Source organism: Pan paniscus, chromosome 12, assembly GCF_029289425.2.
Source record: "Pan paniscus chromosome 12, NHGRI_mPanPan1-v2.0_pri, whole genome shotgun sequence".
NCBI classification, from domain to species: Eukaryota; Metazoa; Chordata; class Mammalia; order Primates; family Hominidae; genus Pan; species Pan paniscus.
The window spans coordinates 124,566,415-124,592,397 of record NC_073261.2 but is presented as its reverse complement, the minus strand read 5'-3'; the positions used below and the strand labels follow the sequence as shown (position 1 = coordinate 124,592,397).

At 45.2% G+C, this 25,983-nt stretch overlaps 1 protein-coding gene across 18 annotated transcripts in view; it reads right to left on the bottom strand.

Annotated features, from left to right (window-relative positions):
* Nucleotides 1-25,983, bottom strand: part of MYT1L (myelin transcription factor 1 like) — a 560,909-nt gene that overhangs the window by 168,297 nt on the left and 366,629 nt on the right. For all 18 annotated transcript variants that reach the window (XM_034952508.4, XM_034952504.4, XM_055108320.3 and 15 more), the window contains 2 exons: nt 25,889-25,922; nt 25,533-25,595 (listed from right to left, as the gene is read on the bottom strand). In XM_034952508.4, coding sequence (XP_034808399.1) covers nt 25,533-25,595; nt 25,889-25,922 — 97 coding nt within the window. The remainder of the gene's footprint in view (nt 1-25,532; nt 25,596-25,888; nt 25,923-25,983) is intronic.

The window sequence follows — 25,983 nt, the reverse complement described above, 5'->3', positions numbered from 1 at the left end:
GGCAGTGAGATTGGCCAACTAAGCTGCTGTATGAATATATTCAGGTTACCAGGGTGCTCTTTAAGTGATGTTCCATTTTTAGTGAAAAACCTGAGAAGGTTGACGGGGCTCCCTGGAGTGTCCAGTTTGCTACAAGCTAGTGAGTGGGACTCTACTTACTAGTGCCACACCCTCAGGACAGGAGAAATCTGGTGGAGGGAGAAAGCTTGAAAATCACTTAATCCATCTTTTCACCTAGAAAATAAAGTGGCATGCACAAAGTCAAAGCCTCAGGTTGTACAGAGCTAGACGTTCCACCCTTTTAAGCAAGCACCTCCCCTGCCAGGCCAACACAAACGCTGAAGTCACCGTGAGTTAGAAAACATACTGCAAACGCGAGGCTGCATAGCCACCACTGCTGGCACTCACTGCTCGTTAGATGCCCCAGCCATGGCCACTGCCCATTTGACGCCCCAGCCACAGTCACGTAGAATAACGTGTCCAGAGAGGATATTGCCGAAAACAAACACCACACGTGCAGTCAGTCCATCCCAGTGACATTTTCAGTGTCGTCTTTGTGACCATGCATACGTCCACACCAGTGCTCTACATCAGGAAGGTGCTAGGACACACTGAACGTCAGCACAGCAGCACAGACGATGGGCCTGCATTTAGTGCAGTCGTGAAGAGATTCTCTGCTTGGTGTGCTGTGTTCACAGCAACCACCGGGACAACATCAGCAGCAAGTGGCTGTTCCACTTTCCACTGTCAGGGGTCCTCAAAGACTCATGGGATAGCACTGGTGCCGTTCTCTTTTCTAGGGACCCCTGAAGTTACGGCAGTACTACCACCTTGAATGATAGTAATTACAATTGATTTGAAAAAGTGAGAAACAAGCTTTATAAAAATGTATGATTCTGGCTGAGTGCAGTGGCTCACTCCTGTAATCCCAGCACTTTGGGAGGCCGAGATGGGTGGATCACCTGAGGTCAGAAGTTTGAGACCAGCCAGGCCAAACATGGTGAAACCCTGTCTCTACTTAATAAAAAAAGAAAGAAAAAAAGAGAAAGTGAGAGAGAGAAAGAGAAAAAGAGAGAGAGAAAGAAAGAAAGAAAAAAAGTTAGCCGGGCGTTGTGGCATGCACCTGTAATCCCAGCTACTCAGGAGGCTGAGGCAGGAGAATCTCTTGAACCCAGGAGGCAGAGCCAAGATCAAGCCACTGCACACTCCAGCTTGGGCAACAGACAGAGACTCCATCTCAAAAAAAAAAAAAAAAAAAAAAAAGTATGATTCTACGAGCTACGTGTTTGCACCAGGGAAAAGTTATAAGAAAATGCAGAAAAAAAAAAATGGCTAAAGATGCCCCTTCTTTAGATGTTCAGGACAGAGAACTTTGTCTTGATGTGGTTGGTAAGAAATTATTCAATTGTGAAATATGTAAAATTCTGGTACTTGAATGATTAGATATTTCTATTTTTACTTTGGTGATGGAGATATACATTTGAACACTCTTAGCTCAAAGAATTATGATCATGCCTACAATCACATATAAATATATTATATGTAAAATATTATACATACACACCACACTACACTCTATCCAGGCAAAATATGCCTCTCTAGAGAGATCATTAAGCTTATTAAATATGCATTTTCTAGCAAGTTAGTGCAAGCAAAATACAAGCTGTTGCTCCACATAGATTTCCAAAGTTGCTCAATAGTTTAATGGGCATCAGGCTACAAATAATAAACCTTAAAACTTGATTATTATAAAGAGGATTAAGAATGTTTGCTCCATGGTATCTCCCCAATTTTAATTTCTGTGGCAATGGTCAGTTACAAGCTGCCATGTCTGCACTTTTTTGTTGAAGCATAACCTTATAACTGAACCCATCTGTCCTGGGATGCCTATATGGTGTTTGATAATATCTTGGCTGGACACAGCTATTCTTATCCTATTTATGTACTTTTCAAATGACCATTAGAAATACTTGTCCAAGGAAAACCCATGAGATTTCTTAATTGTGCATGCTGCCCCACTCTAAAGTCACCACATGTGGAAATATAGCTTAGGTTGTATATTTAATAGAGCTTAATATGACTGCTTTTGTTATGTTTGTCATGGATATGATGTTCCAAGCTGTAGATCTTCATCATCCCTAGTTCTATGTATCTATGTATCTATCTATCTACCTATCTATCATCTATCTATCCATCTTCGTATCTACCTATGATTTATCTACATGTCTTTCTACCTATCTATATGTCTATCTATCTACCTATTTTACCATCTATCTATCTGTCTGCCTGTTCATCTATCTATCTATCTATCTATCACCTATCTATCCTATTCTATATTTCCTATTCTATCTATCTATCTATCTATCTATCTATCATCTATCTATCCTATTCTATATTTCCTATTCTTTCTATCTGTCCTATTCTATATTTCCTTATCTATCTATCTATCTATCTATCATCTATCTATCCTATTCTATATTTCCTATTCTTTCTATCTATCTGTCCTATTCTATATTTCCTTATCTATCTATCTATCTATCTATCTATCTATCTATCTATCTATCTATCATCTATCTATCCTATTCTATATTTCCTATTCTTTCTATCTATCTATCTATCTATCTATCTATCTATCTATCTATCTATCTACCTACCTATCTAGCTATCTATTTATCTATCTATCATCTATCTATCATCATCATCATGATTACCTGTCTATCTTCTTTCTAAACTTGACAAGTTGACAAGTTGACAAGAGATATAAGTTGACAAGAGATATTTTCTTGTGACAGATAATACTGGTTTTGGACAGGCAGTTCTTCTCACACAGTAATCTAGTGAAAAGCAAAAAAAAAAAAAAATCCATGTGTTTCAGATGGAAATGGGGTAGAATCTTACAGGAAAGGCGTCTTGAGGACAAGTTCAAAATATCAATTGTGCTTCCTCCTTCTAGAGTCTGTGTTCTCTAATTCAGTATCTCCATTCCATCTGTCTGCAGCCCGTGGCTCTGTGTGAGCAGGAAGGGGTCCTCAGGGCCATGAGGATGCCTCATGTGGCTGGGACACTGGTTGTGCCCAGTCCAGTTTCTAACCAGAGGTGTATGGCAGAGTGCCGGGCACGGAGGGGTGCTGCATGTCACAACAAGCACCTGCTCCATTGAGATAGGGTTCACTGGGCGCGTGGCTTGAGTGTGAGGCCATGAGATGTGAGTGCATGTCTATCCATCTATCATCTATGCACCTGTCATCTCATCTACCATCCATCTACTCTGTTATCTTTTTTTGAAAGTTTTAAAAAATTTTCAATAGTTCTTGGGGTACGAGTGGTTTTGGTTACATGCATTAAGTTCTTTCATGCTGATTTCTGGGATTTTAGTGGACCCGTTATCTAAGCAGTATATGCTGTACCCAATATGTAGTCTTTTATCCCTCCCCCTCCCCCACTCTCCCAACCTCCTGCTCAGAGTTCCCAAAGCTCATTAGATTGTTCTTACGCCTTTGCATCTTCATAGCTTAGCTCCCACTCACCTACCTCTGTCATCTTTCTATCAATCTTCCCCACTCTATCATCTCTCCCTCTCCCCATCTATCAATCACCTATCATCCATCTATCTATCTATCTATCCAATCATCTATCAGCTGTCATCTATCTATCGTTATCATCTATAATCTATCAATCTATCTGTCATCTATGAATTACAGAGGTGCAGCAGTGGGCAGCTCTTCCTTCCTCCCTGGCACCAGCTTCTGAGATGAAGGTCGCCGAGCATTTATTTCTCTCTGCTGATTCCTCAGAAGCCTCCCAGTCTCCAGGGAGCACCAGAGAAAAATCATCCTGCAGTGCACACCTGGCACACAATAGGTCCTCAGTGTGTTATTTATTTTTTGTTTTTGTTTTAATGACCATATCACTCATTTGAGGTGAACGACGAGCTGTTTTGCTGAAAAGGCTTCAACCCATTTCCAGCTGGGCCCCAAGCAGGGAGTGTCTGATAAGGCAGAGGGAAGCTCACGCATGCCCCCAATGCTTCCCCTCCTTGCCCAGTGGAAAATGCATGCGTTTTTGCTGGAGTGTCTTCAAATGCAGCCATGCCTGGTCACTGCACTTGTCGCTAAGGTCTGAGTTGCAGAACTTTTTTTTTCTGTTTTAGAGAAATGCAATATTGCTTCCTTCATGTCTGCGCAGAAAACTTGCTGAGGGAGCTGGAGGAAGAGGAGGTGGCTACTGCAGATGGAACCCAGACAGCTGGAGGACGAGGATGTGGCCACTGCAGATGGAACCCAGAGAGCCGGAGGATGAGGAGGTGGCTACTGCAGATGGAACCCAGAGAACCAGAGGAAGAGGAGGTGGCCACTGCAGATGGAACCCAGGAAGCTGGAGGACAAGGATGTGGCCACTGCAGATGGAACCCAGGGAGCGGGAGGACGAGGATGTGGCCACTGCAGGTGGAACCCAGATAGGGTTGCTTTATCACTACAGGTGTTAGGTGACTCATTTGTCATAGGAAAGGGCTCATCAGATCCTCAAGCGGCCTCAGCTATGTTTTCTGGAATCGGGGGGCCTTGAAGAGGTGTCTCAGGGTCCTCTGGGCAAGCTGGCCAGGGCTCCAGGAGCTGCTGCCCTCCGTCAGAGCCGCTCTGTGCTGCCTGCCTTCTACACTCGTGATCCCGGTTCCATGGGGGCTGTTCACTGTGAGAGGTAGGGGCTCAGCCGGCCCACCCGACTGCAGAGGCCCCTTCTTCTAGGATTCTCCGGCCCACCCAACTGCAGAGGCCCCTTCTTCTAGGATTCTCTGGCCCAACCGACTGCAGAGGCCCCTTCTTCTAGGATTCTCTGGTTTTCCGGCTGTTCACTATGAGAGGCGGGGGCTCAGCCGGCCCACCCGACTGCAGAGGCCCCTCATTCTAGGATTCTCTGTAGGATTCCCCAGTGTTTCCTTCAACAGCTCTTATTGCAAGGGGCTTCCTCTTGGATTTCATTTGGAAATAGGTCAGTCTCATAAATTATAAAACATCAGTCACAAAAAAGAGATGAGTAAGAATCGGTGGGGAGCTTGAATCCCTCTGGGGATGTCAGCGTCTTGGTGTTTGATAAATGCTAATAGAATGCATGATGACATCAACAATCAATAGGTGTCAGATCATCTCATAGCTGTGAAAAAAAAACAAAATGAAACCTGCCACGAGAAGGCTGGACACAATGTTAAGGTGGAGAGTCTGAGAAGCCATGCGGATCTGCTCTTTCCAGATCATGCTCCTGGGCTTCCTTGTCCACGTGCCTTAACATACAGCCAGGAACGAACATCTGCTCCTTCGGAGAAGACCAAACTCAGACCGTCTGGATGTGAAAGTCCCTCCTGGAGAGTAGAGACAGGGCTGTGACTTCAGGGGTCACAGTTCAGCATCTGGTACATCTGGGCACTCAGAGAAGCATCTGATTGGCTGGCATGGATTTGTGGACATGAGATGTTTTCTTATGCCTCTGTGCCTTCATGCAAGGTCCTCCCTCAGCCTGGAATCCCACACACCTCCTCCCAGTCAATTCTATAGCTCCTTCAAAGGTCAGCAGGAGGGTCTCCTCCCTTGGGAAGCCCCTGGCTACCTGCAGAGAATGGAGCTACGCCCCCGCACCATCCCTCTGCCCCTCACACACCTCCTTTACAGCTCTCAGTGCACCATGACACATTTGTGCTCAGATAGAGATGCTGCACATTCTTTGAATCAGCTCCCTTCCCACATGGGACACGGTCCTCTGTCCACAGTGCAGCCACACACGGTGTGGAGGCCATGAATATTAGGATGTAATCAAGAGGGCTTCCATGAAGGCAAAGCCATCATATCTTATTATGAATTATACATTTAGATAGAAGAAGACCTAGTGCCATCCATTGGCATGCAGCAAATGATCTTATTTATATATTTTCAGTCATTTGTCCTATTATTTATTGTCTTTTTATTTCATAGGTAGCAACATTTTCCAGGAAGCATTTAAAGACTGGCCCCCATGAGCTGTATTGTAAGATGGAGCACACGGGAGATGAAACCTCAGAGGATTTATCTGTCTTCTGGGGAGCTGGTACAATCTACCTGGGAAGAAATTGTCTACACAGGCAGAAACTGTACAGCAGTGGAAAGACGACATACAAGGCTTTACATGCAGAAAAAGGATATGGCCTCTGAGGAAAAGTGATGATTCCTTGTGTAAAGTAAAACATCACATGGCAACTGAAGAATGCAGAATGTGGACTAGACCTGGAAGAATCCTGGTGCTCATCCGCACTTTACACACATGAAAATACCAAGGACAGGGCAGGGGACGGTGAAGCCCCTTGTCCCAGGCCCTACTTCTAGCTAGAGCCAAAGCTGGGACTAAATAAAAGCATTCTAACTTCCATTTTTTTCAAAATGTCAAGTTTGAAATTTTTGTGTCCAAGCCATTTATTAAATTAAAGTCAACGTGCTTAGTGTAATGCATTTGTAAGCATGAAGGAAAATAAGACTGATACTGCCAATATTCTGTTTGCCATCCCAGACTCGTCTTAGTCTCCTGCTGAGTGTTTCAGCCACATTAGCAGAGGTCGCACGGGAAAACCTCACCTGCAGCTCAGGAGGCTTCTCCAGGATGCCCATGTCCCTGGGCTTCTCCCACAATGCATCACCTCCCTGGACCCTTCCTTGCATGTCACCTGCAGCTAGAGGCTTCTCTCGGGTGCTCATGTCCCTGGGGCTTCTCTCACAATGCACCTGCCTCCCTGGACCCTTCCTTGCATGTCACCTGCAGCTCAGAGGCTTCTCTGGGTGCTCATGTCCCTGGGGCTTCTCCCGCAGTGCATCCGCCTCCCTGGACCCTCCTGTGCATGTCCCTGAACTTCCAGTGCATGTGTGCATCTGTGACTGTCCATGTTGCACAGATGACATCACACATGCTGCCAAGGCAGGGAGCCATCTCCTTGTCCCTAAACACTGTTTCTGAAAGAGAGCTGTGCGTGCAGTTAGCACTCAACAATTAGTATCACGGAATACATTTTTAGCAATCTGTAGTGTCATATCATCTTCTACCTGACCACAGTAGCCTGTGATCATTTCAAACTTGGCTGTATGTGATTCCCTACCAAATATTGTAATTTCTGAAATAAAACAGCTGGATGAGTTACCTGACAGGTACAATGTACAGTACGCAGGTGACGGTTACACTAAAAGCCAGACTTCACCACCATGCAACGTATCCATGTCACAAAACCACACTTGTGCCCCTCAATCTATAAAATTAAACAAAAATAAAAATTTTAAAAAGGTATTGACTTGGAAGTCCAGCCCACTATTTACCCACTCCTTCTTGGTCTCACTGAACATTCCCAGGCATGCAAGATCACCTGTGCCACAGTGAGCTGTATCTGTCCCTGGTTAGCCTGTGTGTCTCTAGAAGGCAGGGCTGGTGTCTAAAGCAGTTCTTGCTCAGAACTGGCAGCACCTTTGCCTGGCTGTGCATAAGACGCGTGTGCTGGGCCTCTGCCATCGGGCTTCGTGCACCCACACTGGCAGGTTAGAGGCAGGCAGAAAAATATGAAAGGACTCCCAGGCTCTTGCTACACAAACTCTAACAGCCACTTCAGGCCTAAATGTCTATGATTTTAAAATTGAAAGACACTTTTATACAATGATCCAGACCTAGAACTTGAGTACAGGCAGGCCTCGGAGACGTGGTTCCAAACACTGCAATGAAGTGAACACTGCAATCAAGCAACTCACACAGATGTTTTGGTTTCCCAGCACAATATAAAGGAAGCTGAGTAATGGGTACAAATATACGGTTTGACAGAAGAAATATGAACTAAGGTTAGATAGGTCAGTAGGGTGACTGTAGTTTACAATAATGTTTGTGTATTTCAAAATAGCTAGAAGAGAATAATTTGGATGTTTCTAGCATAAAGACAAATATTTAAGGTGATGTATATCCCAAGTACAGACTTGATCTCCACGAATTACATGAATGTACTAAATTATCACATGTACTCTGAAACTACATACATCTATTACACATTAATAAGATATGAATTGCATTGTCCATCATTCCTGTTAATTTTTAAGATATAAGGTTATAATGTACTAATACCTTGCATGCATTTTTCTATTGCTAGAATGTTAATCTAAAGTAGACTGTGTCTATCACTAGTGTTTGCACAGTTCCTAACCCCAGAGAGGCACAAAAATCAATTGTTGTGTAGGTGTTTAAATAAATACATAAATATTTGACAAAAAGTTATGGAATATTAAATGTGCAATAGTGTTATGTCTAAAAATCAATGTATATACCTTAATTTAAAAATATTTTATTGCTAAAAAATGAGAACGATCAACCGAGCCTTCAGGGCGTCCTAATCTTTTTGCTGGCGGAGGGTCTTGCCTTGATGCCGATGGCTGCTGACTGATCTGAGTGGTGGTTGCTGGAGCCTGGGGTGGCTGTGGAAATTTCTTAAAATAAGACAAGGAAGTTTCTCACATCGATCGAGACTTCCTTTCAAGAAAGATTTCTCTGTAGCACATGGTGCTATTTGATAGCATTTTACCCACAGTAGAACTTCTTTCAAAATTGGAGTCAGTCCTCTCAAATCCTGCCACTGCTTTATCACCTAGGTTTATGGAATATTCTAAATCCTATGTTGTCATTTCAACAATGTTCACAGCATCTTCACCAGGAGTTGATTTTATCTCAAGAAACCACCTGCTTTGCTCAGCCCTAAGAAGCAACTCCTCATCCATTTGGGTTTTATCCTGAGATTGCAGCAATTCCATTCCGTATTCAGGCTCCACTTCTAATTCCAGTTCTCTTGCTATTTCCACCACATCTGCAGTGACTTCCTCTGCTGAAGTCTTGAACCCCTCAAAGTCGTCCATGAGGGTTGCAATCAATGTATTCCAAATTCTTGTTAATGTTGACATTCTGACCTCCTGCCATGAATCACTAATGTACTTAATGGCAACTGGAATGGTGAATCCTTCCCATAAGATTTTCAATTTACTATGTCCAGGTCCATCAGAGGAATCACTCTCTATGGCAGATGTAGCCTCATGAAATATATTTCTTAAATAATAAGGCTCGAAAGTCAAAATTAATCCTGACCCATCGGCTGCAGAATGGATGTTGTGTCTGCAGGCATAAAGCCAACATTCACCTCCTTGTGCATCTCCAGCAGTGCTCTTGGGTGCCCAGGTGCATTGCCCATGAGCAGTAAAAAATGAAAGAAAATTTTTTTTCCCTCTTGGGAAGTAGGTCTCAACAGTGGGCTTAACATATTTACTAAACCATGCTGTAAACAAATGTGCTGTCATCCAGGCTTTGTTCTTTTATTTATAAAGCACAGGTGGAGTAGATTTAGTATAATTCTTAAGGGCCTTAGAATTTTCAGAATGTAAATGAGCATAAGCTTCAATTTAAAGTCACCAACTCCATTAGCTCAGAACAAGAGAGACAGCCTGTCCTTTGAAGCTTTGAACCCAGATATTGACTTTTCCTCTCCAGCTATGGAATTCCTAGATGCCATCTTCTTCCAATAGAAGGCTGTTTTGTCCACATTGAAGATCTGTGATTTAGTGTAGCTACCTTCATTAATGATCTTAGCTAGAGGTTCTGAGTAACTTGCTATAGCTTCTCCATCAGCACTTGCTACTTTACCTTGTACTTTTAAGTTATGGAGACAGATTCTTCCCTGAAACCTCATAAACCCACCTCTGCTAGTTTTACACTTTTCTTCTACATCTTCCTTGCCTTACCTTCACAGAACTGAAGAGAGTTACAGCCTTGTTCTGAGTAGCCTCTGGCTTTAGAGAATGCTGTGGCTGGTTTGATCTTCTATCTAGACTGCTCAAACTTACTCAGCAATAGGCTTTCTCACTTTCTTATCATTTGTGTATTCCCTAAAGTAGCAATTTAATTTCCTCTAAGAACCTTCCCTTCACATTCACAAGTCGGCTGTTTGGCACAAATGGCCTAACTTTTGGCCAATATTGGCTTTTAGCATGCCTTCCTCTCTAAGCTTAAGCATTTCCAACTTTTGATTTAAAGTGAGAGATGTGTGACTCTTCTCTTCACTTGAACACTTAGAGGCCATTGTAGAGTTGTTAATTGGCCTAATTTCAATATTATTGTGTCTCAGGGAATAGGAAGGCCTGAGGAGCAGGGAGAGGTGGTGGACTGGCTGGTTGGCAGAGCAGTCGGAACACACAGCATTTACGGATTAAGTTTACTGTCTTACACGGGCGCGGTTCCTGGTGCCCCCAAACAATCACAGTGGTACCATCAAAGATTACTGACCACAGGCGCCATAACAGACATAACAATAATGAAAAGGTTTGAAATATTGCGAGAATTATTGAAACGTGGTACAGAGACACTGAGTGAGCACGTGCTGTTAGAGAAACGGCATTGATGGACTTGTATCGTCAGGGTTGCCACAAACCTTCAGTTTGTACAAATCAGAACGTCACTGCAAACTGCAATAAAGCAACGTGCAATAAACAGGGTGTGCCTGTAATGGCGAAAGTTGCTCTAAGAAAACGCCTCCAAAATACTTTGAATTGTTTATTTTTATTCTTTGATCCAAAGAAAAACAAGGGTAAAATTTTCTACTTAAAAAAATCTTAACTAGATTTATTTTGTGTTATTATACATTTTTAGATACTATTTAAAAAACAACAGACTGCATTAAGGACCTAAGAATAATATAAATTTCAGGGCTTTGGGTACAAAGACTGATCCTCAGAGCCCTCCTTATCTCCAGCCCGCACAGTTTCCCTGTCATGGAACACTCACTAAACAGGTGTCTGTGCTTCCGGAAAGGCTTCCAGAGGCAGGTCTGAGGTGTCTGGGACAAGGCCCCTGCTGACAAGGAGCTTGGGGTCATGGGCAAGGAAGACTGACAGCCGTGGGTACAGGAAATCGCCACAAGCAGCACTCACCAAGCAATCCTCACTGTTCTAGGAGAGCCATTCTCCATTTGCCTGGGGTGAAAATGGCTGTGAGAGCTCTCAAATCATCAGTGCCCAGAAAATTAAATTCACCAGAGTATTCCAGTCACCAGCAGCACTACTATGCACAGTTGGGGACTGTTCCCAAGACCCAGGGATCAGGCAGGGAAGAGGGGGACCCAGGCACTCTGTGACTTGCAGGGATCAGGCAGGGAAGAGGAGGACCCAGACTCTGTGACTTGCAGGGACCAGGCAGGGAAGAGGGGGACCCAGACTCTGTGACTTGCAGGGACCAGGCAGGGAAGAGGAGGACCCAGACTCTGTGACTTGCAGGGACCAGGCAGGGAAGAGGAGGACCCAGACTCTGTGACTTGCAGGGACCAGGCAGGGAAGAGGGGGACCCAGGCACTCTGTGACTTGCAGGGACCAGGCAGGGAAGAGGAGGACCCAGACTCTGTGACTTGCAAGGATCAGGCAGGGAAGATGAGGACCCAGACTCTGTGACTTGCAGGGACCAGGCAGGGAAGAGGAGGACCCAGACTCTGTGACTTGCAGGGACCAGGCAGGGAAGAGGAGGACCCAGACTCTGTGACTTGCAGGGACCAGGCAGGGAAGAGGAGGACTCAGACTCTGTGACTTGCAGGGACCAGGCAGGAAAGAGGAGGACCCAGGCACTCTGTGACTTGCAGGGACCAGGCAGGGAAGAGGAGGACCCAGGCACTATGTGACTTGCAGAAGATGAACTCTTTGTTTGGAAGAACCTGGAGTTTATCAGGGATGGGGTAGGCTGGAGACAGAGGGGTCCCATCGCCCCTGCCCTGGCATGTCCCTTTTTCACACGCGGGAAGCCAGAGAAGAGAGTAGGCCACCCCTCTGCCTTTCGGCATCATAGCTGGTGACTGGGCAGATGAAGTCCCCGCCATCATCCTGACCTTAAACCCAAGGCCTCACGAATGCACGTGGGCACCGCGGGCCGATTCAGGATTCAGGAGAGCCGGCCAGGGGGACGCACAGATGCCCAGAGCTTGCTGCTGCTTTTCAGTGGCCCTGTCTGGGCAGTGGACAAGGGACTCAGGGAAAGGCTTTGCCTGGCATGCAGAGCAACTGCTCACAGACCCGAGGCTGCCAAGCCCCCGTGTGAGACAGTTACGTGCCGGGTGGCCCTGTGAGGGCACCAGGACTGCCTGCTTCACGACGCCCTGGGGCCTGCACTGCGGCTCTGCCTGCTGGCTCTGGGGTCTGGCCACCTAGCTCCCCTTTCAGGCTCCTGTGCTGGGAACAAGAGGCCCTGACACCCCTAGAGGGGCATGAGATCAGTGCTTTCTAATTTCTGCCTGGCAGGAAGCATCACCTCTGCCTGGTGGCCTATTCCTTTATTCAGCTACGGCAAAAACCATGCCCAGGATTAGCCTGGGAGGCAGGGGGCTCCTCTAACGCTGAGTGAGCGAGATCATTCACAGGAAGAAACGGGCATCGCTTGACTTACTCACCACTCTTTCTTCCAGAATTTTCTAGCAAAGGCATTGTTAAATATAATGATCACTCCTTTAAAAACGATCGTTTTAAAAACAAGACAATTCTGGTTTTGAATAAGAAGGAAGCAATTTGAAAATCGTTATATTCTCTATGATCTACAGTAGGATAACAGGGACATCCTTTGATTCCATTGATGGGGGTGTAAACAGGTCTGATCTTCCTGGAGAGAGGCTCTTCTGGAAACAGAACCCTCCATGCCCTCCCCTCCCTCACCCCAGCAATTCTCCTCCTGGTCATTCATCCCAGGGAAGAAACAAAAAGACACAAACATTGTCTGCAAAGATACTTTTCCCACTTTATGCACAATATGGAGATGTTTTATGAAAACTAAATACATTTGAACAATAAAAGAATTGCATAAATAACATTACAGCCACAGGATGAAAGCCAGCCATGAAAATTAAAACTAAAACATTTAATGGGTATTTGGAAACAAGCTCATGTTATAATGTTAAGTGAAAAAAAAAAAGAATACAAAATACAAAAAAATTTACATCGATCATATGACACTAATTCAGAAAAGAAGAGCAAACTGTCTTAAAAAATCAGAGGAAAAATCTAGCAGTGGTTACCAATGCCCTGGACGAATGGCACATTGTGACTTTGAAACAATAGATTATTTTTTTTTCTCACTTTTTAGCTAGATGTGTTGATACTGGGAAGCAACGACCACCAGTAACTTTTTTTCTTTTTTAAAATTAATTTTATTTCATAGTTTTGGGGGTACAAGTGGCTTTTGGTTACACGGATGAATTGTGACAATAGATACTAATAACAGGCTATCATCTGCGTTATGGGTTCTTTCATCATTTCTAGTCCTCGCTTTAATCCTCAGCAGCCTTTGAGCCAATGTATTTCTTTTGGTTTCTATTGCCAATAATATCCTCTGGGAGAATCAGTGAAGAACATTTAAGAAGCAAACTCCTTTTTAGCTTTTCAGGTTCTAACGTGTTTCAAATATTGAAAAGCCCCATGGTTGGTGCCCTCTTCCCTATGAGGCCTGTGCTGTGAGTGGGGTTGCGTCCCTGGGGCAGTGCCCACCTGGCCTGTCCAGCCTTCAGAGTTCCCTGCATTTGGGGATGTACCCAGATGCGCCCTCTGGGAGACGGCCCGGGGTGAACGCGTGCTAAAGGGCCCTGACTCACTGGTTCAGCCCCGGAATCTCCTTTGCTGCGCCTTCACATCCTCCCCCTTTCCTCCTTTATTAGAAATCAATTTGGGTTAATTTAAGAAGCTTCTCTGCCAAAACCATACTGGCCTCAGGGAAAGTTCAGTTCATTAGTCACTCAAAGCAGGTGCACCTTATTCTAATAATGTGATGAGTGCCTTCTGCGCAGCTGCAGCAGGGACTTCAGGCCTGACTGGAGCTGTAGGAAGAAAAGGTCGTTCCAGGGTGGAAGAGGACGGGGGGAGGGTGGGCCTGTGGCCAAAGAGGGGGTGTTTTGCTGCAGCAGGCGAGACGAGGTGCAGCGAGGCCGCAGGCCCCGAGCCCTGCCTGGGAACAGCGAGTGCTTCTGGGACGTTGCTGTTACCAGAAGGGCCTCCTGCAGGGGAGGGCAGGAGCCTAGACTCCACTTCCGCGAAGAGTCCTGCTGTCTGTGTGTCCTCAGGGAGCCTGGGAGGAGAGGAGCTTCCTCGGGCCCCTGCACTGCTCCCTGCTCACTGCACCCCAGGAGGGGAGGAGGGGGCAGAAAAGAGAGGAGAGGCCCAAGATCTGCATTCCTGGACACAGTCAACTCCACCCACCTGGCAAGGAGTGGCAAGGAGGCTGTGTCCAGGGTGCTCAGGGAAGCCCAGCCCCAAGGCCCGCAGCTGGGCCCCTCCAGCAGCACCACACTCTCTGCTCTCAGATCTTATCCCCGTTGAGGTTGGACTAAAGCTCTGGACTCCCCAGCCTTCCTGACGATAAATGCAGCCATTAGGATTCACTACCCTCTGCCCTCTCCGTATGCCCGCTTCCCTTCCTGGCTCCCCAGAGAGCGTCTGCACTTCATTCAGAAGCGTGAGAAGCCGCAGGATTGGTCGAGGGAATAACAAGGTGATCCAGGCATCGCCGAATTGCTATGTATTATTTATGAATAAAATTTCTTCCAAGATGTTCATTTTCCCCCTCCTCTCCTCCCTAGAGTTTCAGGAAATGCATCCACATGTATAGGAAGCCTGTGTCTGGCGATGTCAAGTAGTGCATTAGATAATATTCACGGCCCTGCAGAGTGGCTACCGAATTACAAGGAACGGATCTTTTAAAATCTGTTGTATTATGTAGGGGGAGCTCAGTTTCCCTCAGCAGGAGACAGAGGGTGCGTTTATCTTAAGGATGCAACCAGAGGCTTGCGAAGGCTCACATAGAGCCTGCCAGGCCCCCAGGCAGTCCTTTCTGAATAAGGGTAAAATAGGGCCCTAGGATCCTACAGGGTCTCTGGGTCGCCTTTGTGGTTGGCTCCTCACTGGGCTCTCTTTAGGCAGAGGCTGCACGGCACACACAGCTAGGCGGCCACAGTGCCTTGCTCTCTCAGACCCCATCCTGTCCACTGGGGACATGTGGATGGCAGGTGGGCGGGGGCGGCTCTGAGTGACCCAGAGCCTCTGGGCCCCTCCTGCGTGTGCAGCAGAGGCCTGGCCCCCTAGGTGCTTCTGGGGCACCCCAGAGCAGGCCAGGCTGAGTCCAGAGAAGCTGCTGCCCCACAGTCCTCACCCCACTCCAAAGCGGCTGTCCCTTCCTTTCTCAGAAAAATATAGCCTCCTGCACAGTTCTTAAATACTGCCTTGCTTGCCAGCTACATCAGTCCACGGTATGAACAGAAGTGAAACAGAAGTCCCTGATTAGAAATCACCCTCCAGCACCACTGGCTTTTTCTCACCCTGTGAAGGCACTGGAAGCAGGACTACAGTGATGCTGGGCCCCGGCAGGGGATGCGGGCAGGTGGGAGGAGCTGTGGGAACGCCCCACCACCGTTATGCGGACCCCAGGTCTGTGAGCTGCAGGCAGAATGCGTGCTGGTCTTCAGATTTGTCTATGCCGTTGGCTCTGTGTGTGAGTTGCTCACCCAGAATAAATTCCTCCTGTTCCCATTATCTAAAAATGCTGTCTCATTAGGAGTCCAGGCCTGTTTGTTGGCCACGATTCTCAAACTCAGGCAGCATCAGAATCAACCCTCTGGAGGGGTGGCTAAAACCCAGATTGCCGGTGCCAGCCTTAGCTTCTCACTTAGCTGGTCCCAGGTGACGCTGATGTTCTGGATCAGGGAACCCCACTTGGGGAACCCTGGCTCTAGGAAGGCGGCCCCGCCTCCCACTCTGGACGGGGCTTAAAGGTTCTGAGGATGTCTGATTTGCTTGTCAGTGGCACTCAGGAATGGCTGTGGGACCCTGGTTGTTGGCATCTCTGTAAATCCTCTTTTCTTCAGGGAGCTTCTAGAAAGGCCTTCCTGCAGCCCTCTCTGGACACTGAGGGCAGCTGTCCAGCCAGGAGTGGCCACAGCCTTCTCCCACAACAGAGGTGAACACAGCAGGAGGTGCAGGAGGATGGAGCAGAAGGCCTGAGTTAAGTCATCCTCGGCACTTCCTCTCAACATGCAGTTCAGGAAAGACAGTGATTCGGTGTTGTTCAGGCCAGTTTGAGGTGGGTTTCCAGGTACTGCAGCCAGCAGCATCCTAAGTCACACTGAATCTTCCAGATGAAAACACCAGTATCTTATTGAAGCAACGTTATGACCAGGGGATTGTTTCTTTCCTCTAAATCTTTACTAATTTTGGCAGGAAGAGAATATGGAAATTGGCGTTTCAGTCCTATTTTGGGGTCTAACCCTGAAAGCACTGTTCTCTTTGGGGCAGGCCAGAGGGGACAGAAGAAACATCCACTTCCCAGAGCCGGACTCAGGAGGGTCCTCATGATTATTGCCCGCTCTCCTCAAGTTGTGCCTGTGAGTGACACTGGTAATAAGAGCAGGTGGACAGCCCCAGATAGGGACTCGAAGAGCCGGGTCCCAGCGATGCTCATGAACCTGGCTACTCCAGAAGTATTTGCCGTGAGTGCAGATTCCAGGCCCTCACTGTACCCAGGATAGTCTTCTGAGCCAGCTTAGATGGGTGTGGTGAGAGGACTCTCATACTTTCAGCCCCAGCACCTGTCTCACCAGCCATCCTTGCTTCTCTAATGAGTGGGGTGCACACCCCTGAGTAGTTGCAATGGACAGATATCTCCACCGAGGAGCTCATGGTGTCCATGAGAGGGGCATCCCATGGTCGGCAGAGGCTCCGGGCACACAGGGCAGAGAGCTGGCTCAGGGTTCCCGGGGGCTCTGTGGTTGTGCTTTGTGGCTGCGGGGAATTGCACAGCTGGGCCACTGTCACATCAGGACTCCCTCTCTCCACACTTGAAGATCTCCATAGCGGCTGCCCTGCCTTTTCTAGAATCCCCACATGGATGAGGGTGGTGAGAACTGAACTGTGGTGTTTCAGTGGGTAAACCTCAGACAACAGCTGTACTGCACGCAAATTTCTGCTGTGTATTCTGTTGATGTTCCCAAGTTCCCAAATTGTATATATTTTTAATTATTAGTTCAAGAAATCAGAACAAGATTATAATTGTGAAATCTGGGCTTGACCAATACAGGTCATATACATTACAGACTGTTCATCAGTATACTTATTGTTTTCAGTGCCCTATCTGAAAATAACTATGTTCCTTCTCCTTGAATTGGAATTATTTAAAAAATATATCTCCTTTTACCAAATGTCAAAAATAAGCTGTAAGCCCAGCATTCTGAGAGGCTGAGGTGGGAGGATCACTTGAACCCAGGAGTTCTAGGCTGCAGTGAGCTATGATCAGGACACTGCACTCCAGCCTGGGGGACGGGGTGAAACTCTGTCCCTTTAAAAAAATTAAAATAAATAAAATCATGCTCTAAGATGCATTACATGCTTTGCATGTATTAAATCCACCGAATTAATCATGTTGCATTCACAACACAACAACACAGGCCATGCCCGGAGGTGTGTCTCCTGGGGCTGACACACTATAGACAGGCACCAGGCAAACTACTTTCTTTAGGATGATGGCCAGGTGTTCATTTTGTACATAGAAGACTTACTGTGACAATAAAGGTTGACTGCAACCACCACCCAAAAGAGAAGGCTTTGGGCCGGGCACAGTGGCTCATGCTTGTAATCCCAGCACTTTGGGAGGCTGAGGCAGGCGGATCACCTGAGGTCAGGAGTTCGAGACCAACCTGGCCAACATGGTGAAACCCCATCTCTACTAAAAATACAAAAATTAGCCAGGCATGGTGGCATGCGCCTGTAGTCCCAGCTACTCAGGAGGCTGAGGCAGGAGAATTGCTTGAACCTGGGAGGCGGAAGTTGCAGTGAGCTGAGATCGCGCCACTGCACTCCAGCCTGGGCGACAGAGCGAGACTCCATCTCAAAAAACTAAACAAAACAAAAGAAAAAACAAAAGAGGAGGCCTGAATTTTGTGTCTGCAAATCCTATGGGTACTCAGGCCTCTGAGCAACAGCAAGCCTGGACGTCACCTGTTTGATTCTCTTCTTCACCCAAGTAAACCCCTAGACCTCAAAATCTTGGCTCCATGTGCAACTATGCCATGCTATCAAACTAATGTTATAATATGCATGCCCTATCTTCTGATTTATAATATCAGTGATGAATAGTACAAGGACAGGCGTGCATAAAGCTTACGGGGAGGGTGTGGGGGTGAGGCGTACACAATGTGTCTCATAAAGAATGAAGGAGAGCTATTTATTCTCACGGATTCATGGAGTAAAGCACAGATAGCCTGGTTTGGAGGCTGCGTGCACAGAATTTTTCATAAATATCCCACAGTGTACCCCATTGTACAGCAGCCGCATGTTAATTAGAGCATTCAGCAGACACTGCAATGTATTCCACGCACCCAAGTGGATCTTCATTTTTCACATGCAGGGCCTTACTAATTAAAATCAGTTTTGCAATTAAATGTGGAAAATTGTGTTAAACTTTCAAGCGTGGTTAGAAAAAAAATGCAATTATTTTTAGGATATTTTATTTTAATGCAAATGAAATTTCTATCTATGTGAAACCGGTAAAGGGGAGATATAGGAACTCCTATTTTTCTCTCTGTCTTCCTCTCTGTTTCTTCTTTTTTTATTTATTTTTGGATTATAGATGCTCCTCTCAGTTGCAAGTTGCAATGCTCCACATCTCTCAGCCAGCACCTGGCTCTGTTCCAGGGCTTTTAGTGAGTGCTCTCTGTCAAGGCATGAATAATACAGCCCCTAGGCTGTTGGCAGACTCCAAATGAGGCATGCATACATCAGGAAGCAAGCCCTCGACTTTAGCTCCAGAACAGCCTCCTGTGAAGACAGGCAATTATTCACCACGCTGTGCCACGGCACCCACACTGGCAGGCGAGAGGCGTGCGGAATGGAGAGGGGGTCTGAGTGAGGGTGTGCGCCGCAAGCCAGAGGGACCCCAGTCATGTTCTAATGAAAAGGAAAAGCCATCACTTGGAGATTTTAATTTTTAAGTTTCAAATGAAATGATTTGACTCAGTGTACCCTACATTGGGAAGGATTTGAATGTACTACCAATACCCATCACCTAACTTTCGGGTGTTTATTGAGTGTACAAAGACTCTGATGCTAAATTGCAGGGTTGGAACCCTAAGTTCAACAAACAAATCATTAAAACAGTCCAGTGAAGGTTAAATGGGAATAAAATCCATTAAATTTCAGAAATAAATTCAGAGGGATCACAAAACAGACATGTGAGGAATGAGGCCTTACTAGGAATTTCCTCTCTCTCTCTCTGGTGAATTGGCAGCTTATACAAAAATCACCATTTGGAAATAAGTGTGTCCAATTCATTCCAAATGTCTTAGCATGTGTATCACTGTTGCAAGGAAGGTTAAAATTCAAATTTCTGTAATCAGTTAATATTAATCTGTAATAAATATTAACAAATTTTGATTATTCCTATTTCTAATTTTTATTGGGAAATTTTAGGAAAAAGGATTTCAGAACAGCAAGTTGACCATTATTTTGATGATTAAATTTCGTTTCTATAGATTCCATTCTAACCACTAACTTGCACTTTGTTTTTAACACCAACAGTATTTTATATCAACACGCAAAGCCAAAAAAAAAAAACTGAATATAAGGCACTAGAATTTTTCATCTTAGTCAAATGTTCAAAAATAGATTATTGCAGACATGTTGACATGCGATATTTTAGCTGGAATGCCAGCATCAGTTCATGAAATATTCTGGATGAATAACAACGTCTCTTTAGCAGGTACTTGAGCCCCACTAAACAATCACCTACACAGACAGAGAGGAAGGTGTGGTTTCTTTCAATGTATCCCTGCCCTTCAGGAGATAGCACGCTTTGGTGTGAGGATGCTGCCAGGAAATGCTGAGCCTCCAGGCCTTACCCCGTGATGCTTCCCCTGCTCAGGTGTCTGCATTAGGCAATGAGCTCAGTAGCAGCAGATGCAGCTCCCCAGGCCTCCCACACCAATGCAGCGTTGCTCAAACCATGCACTTTGGGCAGATTCACCCCACTTATCTCCATGGGGCCTTCCCAGCCAGCAAACTGCTACGAGGGTGAGGAGAAGAATATGCAGCAGCTTCCTCAATGTCAAGGTTGGTGACTTCCTAGTAGGCCACTGTTTTCCTTCCATCTATCCACAAAACAATAGCAGACGGTACACTGGGACAGCTTCTGTCTTCCATGTTTTAAATGCCTGGAGGCCACACCAGGCTGACTTGCACAGTTGGGAGACTGCAACACAGGGACTTACTCTTCCTTGATATTGGGGACCGAAACTAAATCTTGGGAAACTCACTTAGGATGACTGAGGTTTGCTTTGTGAGCTTGGTGGCTGGACACCAGGTTTGAGGCACCAGTGCCCCCGGCCACCTCTGAGTGTGGTGTGGGGAACGTGGAGGTGCTCGGAGCAGCTGAATGGGCTGAGCCACGTGTGCAGCCATCTAACAATGGGCGCAGAAACACAGGTGACCATGTGCAGGAAAGACCACATGAGCACGTTCACTCGTGATGTGAGCCACACTTCTAGCCCTGCTTATAAAATTCACCGTGTTTTTGTCATTTATATGCTAATATCACAAGACAAAAACCTCAGTTGGGAAAAGCAAAAGGCAAATTCAGGTGACTGGCTAATAATGACGTTTCTGAAGATAAATATTTGTCATATTTGTTAGCTTCCTAGGAGGTCTGGCCTGATGACCTGTATCAGGGCCCAAAAATGTTGAGTAAGCTTGGATCCCTGCTGGGCAATGTGTGGGATGGAAACAGTTTTCCTTCGCTGCCAAGAGTGTCTGCATCTCTAAGGAGCTGACTTAATGCTTTTATCAGATCCTGGAACTCTGTCCTTCGCCTTTCTCACTGGTTCCTTGGTAGCCAAGAGACCCAGAACAAAATGTAACACCACATTAAGACCCCCGATGTATCCTGAGTTTTCAGTAAAATTAGGTGATCATTTTCCTTATGTTGTTCCAAATTTATATTTTGATTTAAGGTTTACCATTGTAGTTGTACATAGGCTTATCAGTTATTTCAAATTCTTCATAAACTATTAACACCAGTAAATAACTACAGAGATTATCTTTTGTTCAAAGACAGGATTTGGAAATTAATGTAGAACATCCAATAAAATAAATATTATAACCTTACTCCTACCAAAAAATTTTAACCAGAGTTTTAAATCATAAACTCCTTTTTAAAATTATTTTCTTTCCCAGGTATTAAGCACTGGTTGATCCTCCTCTATTCTCAATTTCGTACAAGCCCGTAACTATACAACAATCACACTAAAAAAGAAATCCACTCCAGCCGCTTTCAAAGAGACCCAGAACACCACTGAGGAGGCGTGGCTCACCAAGCAGACTGCCAGATCCCACCGCCAGATCCCACCGCCAGATCCCACCGCCAGATCCCACCGCCAGATCCCACCGCCAGATCCCAGCGCCAGATCCCACCGCCAGATCCCACCGCCAGATCCCACCGCCAGGTCCCACCGCCAGATCCCACCGCCAGATCCCACCGCCAGATCCCACCGCCAGATCCCAGCGCCAGATCCCACCGCCAGATCCCACAGCTTTCTGAGACCCACAGCAGATCCCGCAGCTGTGGCAGAGAGGGTGACGTATGGCCCCCAGAAACTACCATAGCGTCTGTCCTACAAAGCAATAAAATTGTAAACTACAATTGTGAGAAACATTTGATTTCCTTAAAAATCTCTTATGTTGAAAATTAAAGACTAAATGGCAGCCTGGGCATGATGGCTCATGCCTGTAATCCCAGCATTTTGGGAGGCTGAGGCGGGCAGATCACTTGAAGTCAGGAGTTTGAGACCATCCTGGCCAACATGGTGAAACCCCATCTCTGCTAAAAATACAAAAATGATATGGGTGTGGTGGCATGCGCCTGTGATCCCAGCACTTTGGGAGGCTGAGGCGGGTGGATCACTTGAGGCCAGGAGTTCAAGAGCACCCTGGCCAACATGGTGAAACCCCACCTCTACTAAAAATACAAAAATTAGCTGGGCGTGGTGGCGCACACTTGTAATCCCAGCTACTTGTGAAGCTGAGGCAGGAGAATCACTTGAACCTGGGAGACAGAGGTTTCAGTGAGCTTAGATTGTGCCACTGCACTCCAGCATGAGTGACAGAGTGAGACTCTGTCTCAAAACAAAACAAAACTAAACTAAATGGCTGGCATCATTTTATTACTTGGTATTCCTTTCCTAAAAAAGAAAAATTGATTTTTTACATTGCTGATGCCCTACATCTACCTCAAGTTGTTTTTGGCAAGTTCCAATACATCAACACCTCAAAGTACTGAAATACAACTTTTTACTTGGCTATTGCTGATGCAATGTATGAGCAAAATGAACTTGTAACCTTAACATAAACACATTCATTGGAAACATTTATTGTTAAAAGACCAAAAAAAAAAAAAAAAAAAAAAAGACATGTAATTTCATCAGAACCAAAACGGAGGCTTCTACTCTTTTGTCCTATTTAGAAGAAGCCTGGTGTCCTATTCCCATCAGGAACCTGACAGCAAATGCCAGCATCACAGCTGTGTTCACAGAGGGTGTGCCGGCATGAATGGGCAAGAATAGCTGTCGGGAAGGGATAGCTTTTATAGTCAGCAAATCTTTCAAAACCAGTAAAAAAACAATGCCAGGGCCAGGCGAGGTGGCTCATGCCTATAATCCCAGTACTTTGGGAGGCCAAGGCGGGCGGATCACCGGAGATCAGGAGTTCGAGACCAGCCTGGCCAATGTGGTGAAACCCTGTCTCTACTAAAAATGCAAAAATTAGCTGGGTGTGGTGGTGGGTGCCTGTAATCCCAGCTACTCTGGAGGCTGAGGCATGAGAATACCTTGAACCCAGGAGACAGAGGTTGCAGTGAGCCAAGATTGCGCCACTGCACTCCAGCCTGGGCAACAGAGTGAGACTCCATATCAAAAAAACAAAAAACCAGGCAGATATAACGGAAAATTTCCAAATTTAAAATAGCAATAGTCATAGATGTTAATATATCCATGAGTCTTAACTAATACATCAAGGGACACTTCTTAAGTTTAAGAAATTAAAATTTTATCCTTTAGTTAAAAGTGACTGATAATACATAGACATCAAATAATAAGGCTTAGAAAACACTCAGTGAGAGTCCTCTTAAGAGAAGGCTCACATAGTGACAACATTTTTGCACCATTTTACATAATAAAGTCTGCAACCCTCTTATTTTAAAACAGAGGAAACTGAAGGCTGTAGACATTACGTAAGTTGTCCAGAGCTACTGGTCCATTAGTGATGTAGTGGAAGCTAGCATCTAGGCCAAGTAACCGGGAAATAGTTCTTTTTCAACTATACCACATTAGATGTTCTAGATAACTGAGTGCATTAAAATATTTGGTGTTCTAATAATTACATACCATATGAGCCATGGTAAAAATGATGATTTTTAAAAAATTAAGCGAAAGTTTATTGGAAACAGCTCTTGGCCCGAGAGCTTCCATGACTCCTCCCTAACATCCCAGCGAATGGGTTCCTCTGAGACTCAGGCACTTCTGCACTAATGAGTCAGTGGCAAGTCTCCGAAGGAAGAAAAAGCCCAACTTGTTTTCAAATCAAACTCTAGGGAGCATTTCTGAAGCAGGGAAAGAGATCTCATGAACACATCCACACACACATTACATGGGACACATAAATTCATTTCTTAGTGAAATGCACCTTGGTTAAGCATACGAATGCTTGAAATTATTTGGAAACGTCACGATTTTTCCTGCAAAACTATGGCTATAAAATTATATCTAGCTCACACCTCATTACAACTTTTTATAATTGTACCTTTAAAAATAAGTAAAAGAGGATATTTAGATTGTTTGTAACACAAAGGATAAATGCTTGAGGGGATGAAGATTCCATCTTTCACGATGTGATTATTTCACATTGTATGCCTGTATCAAAATATCTCATGTACCCCCAAAGTATATACACCTACTATGTACACATAAAAATTAGAATAAACATTTTAAGAAACTTTTTAGCCAAATTTAATTTTTATATAACAGTGTGATAAAGTTTAACTACTGACTAATGAAGAGATGATTAGGGGAAAATGAATTTTTCTCATAGGTGACTAACTTCTTTTGAAAACATAATGCAGTGTTTTAGACTTTTAGATTAAATGCTGACATATATATTTCTTCATAAAATAATACTTTAAGTAAACTACTTATTTCAATTATGTAATTCAATAATTTACTATTTTATACAATAACAATCATAATGTAATTGACTAAATTTAATAATTGAAATTGCAAAATTATCTGAAAAATAGCCCACAATTCCTTTGGTCTGTAATAGAGGAAGTCAGACAATTGTTTCGTGGGGTCTCTCATTAGACATTCTTGCCTCCACAAATGCTAGCATGGGGATTTGGGAGTAGTTTGTAATTTTTCCTTTGATTTTACTAAAGAACTATCAAAATAATTGCTGGATGTCACTCGTAAGCTAATGTTTCACTAAAAAGGAAATGGAATGCAAGGCCGTGAGGAGAGGCCTCCCAGATGTGCGGCAGATGCACCCGCTTTAGAATCAGTTTTGTGACCTGGGTCTGCTCACTGAGGGTTTGTTAGGCTGGAATGACCTTGGTCTTTGCAATCTAATTTGTAAAAGTAAAACATACTTTAGCCTGTAAACTCTTTTACCTCATTATAATTGAAACCTTTCTATTGAAAGACACGTCTTCATGAATAGCTTAGGGAAAAAACGCTTACCAGAAAAACATCTAAAGGACTGATGTGTACCTGACAGTCAGCCACGGGCATGTAACATATAATTCTGCCATGATACATTTTAAGCAATCATCACCTTCCCCTTAGTTTCTAAAGGTTTTCCACCCCATCCCTGTTGCAGACCTGAAATGCTGGTATTTACAAGATTAATGTAATCGCTGCAGTTCCAAAGTCTTGCAAGCTTGATATGCCCTGACCTTCACTTGACCTGACCTCACCCTGCAGCCGTCCAGATGTAAGAATGGGCTTAGTTTCCCAGGATGAACCCCGTTAAATGCTGGAAATGGAGTCTACAGACAGGTCAGCAGGTCACATTTTAATTGACCGTTCATTGTTTACCATCCTGCCACTCCCAGAATGAGGACGTGAGGAAGGAGAAATTGGGCTCCTCGGTGAGCAGTGGGAAGTTCTTAGGTGGCCGTGTGCTGAGCACCACATATGCAGATGGGAACATGAGCTTAAGGCTGGCCTGAATTTGTGTCATCCTAAGGAGTGTCACCTATTCTGCCCACGAGATCGAACGGCTTATGTTTTGAGAACCCTTTCAAGAGACGAAGACTGAGTTCCAGTGTGAGAAGAAAAAGAAGGCATAATGTGTATTGCTTTCCAAGAACACCTGCTCACACAGTTCATCATCAGGACTGGGTCCCCAAATAAGTCACTTTAGACAGCACATTGTGGAAAAAAAAAATGCAGGCATTACCTTCTGTGTCTTGCATATTTGCCACTGACATGACCACTGCCGTCACAGCCAGGGGTGGGACAGCTGCAACAGGAAAGAATGGATTACACGGTGCCGCAGGCAGGCAGGTGAGACGGAAAGCTTCCGTGGCAGCAGAGAGAAGGAGGGCGGCTCAGACAGAGGAGAGAAATCACACAATCCAAAGGAGGGGGAAATTCGGGGAGGCTTTTTACGAGCAAGTCTCGGGGGAATTAACTTCATCAGTGCAGCAGGGCGTGAGCAAGCTGCCCATGAGCTGGAAAGTGCAGTGTGCCCATTAGAAGGCGTGAATTTTCCAAACGGCTAATGGGGATGCATTTTACCCACATGGCACTAACCTGAACAGCTCTTGTATGGCTGGTTCCACGGGAACTGCAGAGAGATGGAAATAGATAAAAATTTACCATCTATCACAAGCGCCCCTCTTCCACAG